Source organism: Sinocyclocheilus anshuiensis, unplaced genomic scaffold (assembly GCF_001515605.1).
Source record: "Sinocyclocheilus anshuiensis isolate Anshui unplaced genomic scaffold, SAMN03320099.WGS_v1.1 scaffold207, whole genome shotgun sequence".
Taxonomy (NCBI): domain Eukaryota; kingdom Metazoa; phylum Chordata; class Actinopteri; order Cypriniformes; family Cyprinidae; genus Sinocyclocheilus; species Sinocyclocheilus anshuiensis.
In genome coordinates, this window is record NW_015551045.1 from 1,554,247 (window position 1) to 1,560,542 (window position 6,296).

Consider the following 6,296-nt stretch of genomic DNA (forward strand, 5'->3'; position numbering starts at 1 on the left):
CCCAATCTTTGGTGATGTCCATCAGTTCCAGACTTAAGGCAGTTGTTGCCTGCAAAGGATTCTCAACAAAATATTAAAAATGAACACTTTATTTATGATTATATTCATTTGTCCAATTACATTTGAGCCCCTGAAAATGGGGGGACTGTGTATACAAATATTTGTAATTCCTAAGCATGTTATATTTTTGTTCAACCCCCTGAATTGAAGCTTAAAGTCTGCACTACAATTTCATCTTGATTGTTTCATTTTAATTCTATTCTGGTGGCATACAGAGCCGAAATTATGAAAATTGTGTCAGTGTCCAAATACATATGGACCTAACTGTATATTATTTTACAGTATAACACCGTTTTATTTTAAACACTTATAAAGTATGTATCCATAATGCTTCTTGCAGTGTTTCTCGTGGGTATTTGCTTTGAAAATGACAAGAAAACAATCAAACGGAAAGTTCAGGGGGAGGAAATGAAAATCGCCCAGTCTGATGAGAGACTGACCGTGATTGGAAAAGGCAAAGAGATCTTAAACTGGTCAAGAGGAGCCAAGCCAAGAAACGACATGGGCTGCACCAGCATTGGAGGTATCTGTCAGAGTAATATTTACATCTGTCAGGGCAGATACCTGAAGGATAAATGTCGGGGAGAGATATCACGCCAGTGTTGTACGCCAGGTCTGATTTTACACTTTCTGACTAGATGCAATGTTCATTGGTTTCTTTTAACTAAATGAGACAAACTAACTCCTGTGGCCTTTTTCAGCTGCAGCGTGGAGTGCTCTGTGTGCTGGAAGTCATCATAACAGAGTGCGAGCTTGTGACAGCTATGGCTGTGGTGCCTTTAATTCCAGGAGGTATTTCAGAAACAGCTTTTTTCCTGAGACATCATCCATTATATCTAAATAAATAAATAAACTGAAATACCACAAATTACAAAGCAAATCTTGGGATAACTGGTGACTTTTAACTTATTTTATTACATAGCAATCGTTTAAGTAATGAGGTATGAGAAGTTGTGCTATATTGTAAAAATTAATCACAACTAAAGGTCGTAGTACATGCCGTGGATATTCATTAACAACACAAACTTAAGTGCATTATTGCTTTTATAAAACAATCACTACCTATTTAAAAATATATAATTAAGGAGTTTCTTCAGCTATGGGCAATTTTGGTCCTGTAGACATTTCGGTAACACTTTATTTTAAGGTGTCCTTGTTACACGTTACATGTACTTACTATTATAATAACAATTAATTATGCATATTTGCATGCAAGTAACCCTAAGCCAAACCCTAATCCTAACTCTTTACTTGACCTTCTAATTCTAGCACTCTCTATTCTAATTCTATTCTTAATAAACAAAAAACTTGCCCCTTTTAGACTTGCACTCTAGAATTCAAAGGTCACCAAAAAAAAAAAAAACAACTTTGGTTTCTTCAAAATATCTTTTGTGTTCCAAAGAATAAAGAAGATCATACATAAATGATGATGGAATTTGTGATTTTTGGGTGAACTGTCCCATTTAGAGTTAACAGCACTCTTTGGTGGCAGCTATATTCATAGTCTCTTAACACAGTCTCTTAGATTTAATTGCTCAAAAGTTTGTTTGTTTTTTAACAACAATTATGTATAAAGTTAAAATATGTGCTCATATTGCCGTCAAAGTGCAGAGACAACTATACGTAAGCCATTCATAACTTTATTTCCATGAAAAGAGTAAACACTGCGTTCCTGTGGAGCTATCAAAACATTTCTCTGTTTGTTCAAGCGTTTTCCAGAACAGTAACTTTCTCTTGCTTCGCCTTTGCTTTTTGAGCCGCATTATTTATCTTGTGTCCTCAGTGATGGGAGGATCCACAAGGGAATCGATATTGTGTGTGGTGACTATGGCATCGTCAATGCTCCTTTTTCGGGAAACCTGGGTGGTCCTGTTGGGAGAGCAGTGGGAGACTCCGTTCAGTATGATGGTGTCAAACTCTATAACAAAGGTATATGATACTGCCCTTGTCAATAAAATAGCTACGCATCAAGGAACATATTTCATTACATTACATTTTTAATGACTTGCCACATGCATTTTAAACTAGTATTAAACTAGACATACTTATTTGTCTTTGACCTATCAGTAGCCAATGTGCTCGCTGCCAAACATTCAAATATTCACGATAGCTCAACATTCAAATATTCACATTCAAACAATCATGATAGCTACTCGCATCTCAGCTTGTCTAACAGACATTTCTTACTGGATGAAGGACCATCACCTTCAACTCAACCTTGCCAAGACAGAACTGCTTGTGGTTCCATCAATTTTGGGTGAACTATCCCATTTAGAGTTAACAGCACTCTTTGGTGGCAGCTATATTCATAGTCTCTTAACACAGTCTCTTAGATTTAATTGCTCAAAAGTTTTTTTTTTTTTTAACAACAATTATGTATAAAGTTCAAATATGTGCTCATATTGCCGTCAAAGTGCAGAGACAACTATACGTAAGCCATTCATAACTTTATTTCCATGAAAAGAGTAAACACTGCACTCCTGTGGAGCTATCAAAACATTTCTCTGTTTGTTCAAGCGTTTTCCAGAACAGTAACTTTCTCTTGCTTCGCCTTTGCTTTTTGAGCCGCATTATTTATCTTGTGTCCTCAGTGATGGGAGGATCCACAAGGGAATCGATATTGTGTGTGGTGACTATGGCATCGTCAATGCTCCTTTTTCGGGAAACCTGGGTGGTCCTGTTGGGAGAGCAGTGGGAGACTCCGTTCAGTATGATGGTGTCAAACTCTATAACAAAGGTATATGATACTGCCCTTGTCAATAAAATAGCTACGCATCAAGGAACATATTTCATTACATTACATTTTTAATGACTTGCCACATGCATTTTAAACTAGTATTAAACTAGACATACTTATTTGTCTTTGACCCATAGTTATTTATCTATCTTTCCTCAGTGCATTGTGTGAAGATCTTCAACATCCGTCCGTATGTTTTCTTTGGCTCTGTAGTTCAGGGAGAGGCCATGGGTTACCTGTTACCCCAACAGGAGCGTTTCTCTGGCATCGCCTCGCACCTGGAGCTTCAGATGTGTGATGGCTCTGATCCATCGCCCTTCATATGAGACATGTTTATGCATTTAATCAGGCTTTAAATCATTCATTCAGTTAAACCAATTCTTAATGCTTTCATTAGGACTTATAGTGCATGGCATTACACCTTCATTTAAATAACATGACAAATTGACTGTTTTTACAAGCAATAAAATAATATATACTGTATGTAATCCTTTCATGAAGTATTTAGTTCATGAAAATAAAGTACCACAAGATGGCAGCATGAATCTACAGAACAATAGGGAAATAAAAATAAACTATATTGTTGATGTTGTTGCTATTATTATTATCTTCAGATTTACTCCACACCTTCTAATTTTTTTTCATATTTGAATGATGTGAAAGTAGACATCTCAGACTATGAACTACAAATAGATTTGAATTTAAATTATTTATAGTATAATGAGAAGACATCAAGACATTTGTGTTTTGGCATCCATGTTTGCTATTACATCTCAATTTGTATTTTCCAAATGGTAACTACCACACAGACAGACTAGCTGCATGACAGCATCCAACCAGCATGAAGCTTCTAGCTTTCTAGCTCTTCTCATGAACTTTTATTATTATTATTATTATTGGCTGACGTTTTACTTGTGTAGTAGAGATATGTGCTCTCTCAGTCATTTCATAATGTACAGTTTGTGTCTCATTGCTTGTTAATTTGTTGTAGAGATAAATATTTATAGGGTCTACCTTTGTAGTCAGCCCCAAAAAAATGTGTGCAATTGATTGTGAATAAAGAATATTAAATACAAAAAATCATATTATAGCTGGCCCTGTGTTTGGTATTCCTACTGTTACACAGCTAATGTTTACTGCAACAAACAAACATAAATAAATAAATTAATTAATTAATAAATAAACAACCAAACAAACAAATAAATACATAAATAAACATAAATAAACAAACAAACAAATAAATAAATATAAATAAATAAATACATACATACATACATACATAAAGCCGAAAATATTTGCAGATTTGTGCCATGAGCTCTAAACACACAGTGAAAACTGCATTTGTCTCAAAGCAAATTATAGTGCGGTTCCCCTTTAAATTGGTCTCGGATGAGCGAAATGACCAATCGTACTATAGCGAAGGGTTAACTAATGAATATTAATGCAGTCATCTGGCGTTCCCAGTAATCGTCTAGTCACGTAGCCTAATTAATATTCATAAGATAAGCAATTACCATATTTGGAATAATTAATCCGGCAGCTAGCAAACGCCCACTTACCAATGTCTACCTTTGAGCCAATCAGCTACGGTTATTCGGCGAACATCGCGGTACGTATTTAATATTCATGAGTCCCGCGTTGCCATAGTAGGATGTGCGAATGCGTTGGGTTTTAATTAAATAAGAGTCGGTGAGCTGGGATAGGCTGGGAGTTCTCTCGGTCCAGACTGCAGGAAATCCGACGTGGACTATAAACCCGCAGAAACGGAGAGACAAACAAGCGAATGACCAGAAGTCGATGCGGAAAACTGGATCAGATCTTCTGCCGTGGGACCGAACGCTACATTGTATCTAGAAGCCTGAGATTATTGCAACATGCCACGGCGGACTGTACAAGAAGTAACTGTTCAAGACGTGCAAAAGAGAAGAAACCCCAACAAACACTATGTAAGTGGACATCTGTAAAGATCGTTAATGAACTTCTTCCTCCTAACGAAGGTGTTTAGTGGTGTATTTTTGGGATTGTTTGGCTGGTTTGCCTGAACAAAGGCTGGAGGATCGAGTTACACACCAGCAGCACACACGCCAAAAGAGTTGCTATTTCACAAGTATTTCTGTTCAGCTGTGCTAGAGTATTAAACACCTAAAGTGTCAGGCAAAGTCTGCAGACAGCTAAATCATCTCTACTGTAATATCAGGGTCAATCCAGGTGTTTTCACATCTGCATCAATGTAACAAAGATAGTAACAAAGTCCATTAGTAGCTTAGACACACACACACACACATATGTGTTTATATGTGTATTGTTGTCAGTTTTGAGAGTGGCAGAGTGTTTACTAACTGCTGTACAAACTGCTGTGACTGCTCCGTGTTTCTCGAGGCCCTTTGTCCTGTTCACCACACCCTTCAAGTTAAAACACCCTTAAACACCCGTTAACCCCACTCTGCAGCTCTCTGAGGTTATTCTCGACTGGCCTGGGATCTGTTTTGGCCGCCGTAGCTTTGGTTTTTCCAGCCCAACAAAGCCAAAGATTTGTGTATTTTATTTAAACAGTTGTTTGGAACTTCAGAAGGATTTCTAGACGTGCTTTTCTTGTTTCCAGCTATCTTTATGCACATACTTATGCTTTGTAGAAACCGGTTCATTCATATGAGCATTAAACAGGAATGTGAAGAGAATTATTATTTGAGATGCAGCGATGCACTGCATTTCCAGGCCGATATTGATAGTTGATTAACGGCTGATGTGATTACCAGTAATTGTACTTTTTGTGTTTTAACACTTTTAACCGGAGCAGCTTATTATTACAGAAAATGTAAATATAAACCACTCGCTTGACACAAAATAGACATCATTTGAAAGCTTATAAACTCAGAGGTTGATTTGTGCTCAATATTTAGACCTTTTTATTTTCTGTATTCTGATACAGGGCTGATTTTCACTAAACCTGTCGAATACATGCCCCAGTCATATTTCACTCCCAAATCAAAAGATTTATGAAAATAAATAAGCAAACAAGATGCTTTTATTTGTTGTATTTAATTTACTTGATGTTAAAATCATTCAAATATGTCACTAAAATAATTTGTTTTCTATATTACAGTAGTACTCTGTGACTTTTACACGAATTAATAATAATTAACTAAAATCTTATATTGTGAATATTAAAAATTTAAAAATATATATCTAAAAGAATAGTTTAGATACAATATTAAGAACTTTTAGAGGGAAATCTGCTTAATCGGCATTCAGATTACATTTAAGTGTTATTTATTTATTTCTAAATGTATTTTTTTATTTATGTTATGTATTTAATTAATTTTAAATGCCGTTTATTTGTTATTTAATACATTTTAAATGCCATTTATTTATTTATTTATGTTATTTATTTAATTAATTTTAAATGCCATTTATTTATTTGTTATTTATTTAATAAATTTTAAATGCCATTTATTTATTTGTTATTTATTTAATTAATTTTAAATGCCATTTATTTATT

At 35.1% G+C, this 6,296-nt stretch overlaps 2 protein-coding genes across 3 annotated transcripts in view; both read left to right on the forward strand.

Annotated features, from left to right (window-relative positions):
• Positions 1–387: 387 nt before the first annotated feature.
• On the forward strand, positions 388–3,411 carry LOC107661762 (myeloid protein 1). Its single transcript, XM_016451529.1, has 6 exons — positions 388–673; positions 762–852; positions 1,844–1,989; positions 2,527–2,566; positions 2,652–2,797; positions 2,957–3,411. The coding sequence occupies exons 1-6, from the start codon at positions 388–390 to the stop codon at positions 3,121–3,123; spliced, it is 876 nt and encodes a 291-aa protein (XP_016307015.1). The 3' UTR covers positions 3,124–3,411.
• Positions 3,412–4,421: 1,010 nt separating this feature from the next.
• sh3pxd2b (SH3 and PX domains 2B) overlaps positions 4,422–6,296 on the forward strand; it is a 54,952-nt gene continuing 53,077 nt past the window's right edge. For both annotated transcript variants that reach the window (XM_016451389.1, XM_016451390.1), the window contains exon 1: positions 4,422–4,743. In XM_016451389.1, the coding sequence (XP_016306875.1) occupies positions 4,672–4,743 (72 nt within the window). In that variant the 5' untranslated portion in view covers positions 4,422–4,671. The remainder of the gene's footprint in view (positions 4,744–6,296) is intronic.

Bases quoted from the DNA above. Each gene is read 5' to 3' on its own strand.
- LOC107661762 (XM_016451529.1), top strand. From the start codon at position 388: ATGCTTCTTGCAGTGTTTCTCGTGGGTATTTGCTTTGAAAATGACAAG. The intron at 853-1,843 runs GTATTTCAGAAA...TTGTGTCCTCAG, and splicing joins GGTGCCTTTAATTCCAGGAG to TGATGGGAGGATCCACAAGG. The intron at 1,990-2,526 runs GTATATGATACT...CCATGAAAAGAG, and splicing joins TGTCAAACTCTATAACAAAG to TAAACACTGCACTCCTGTGG.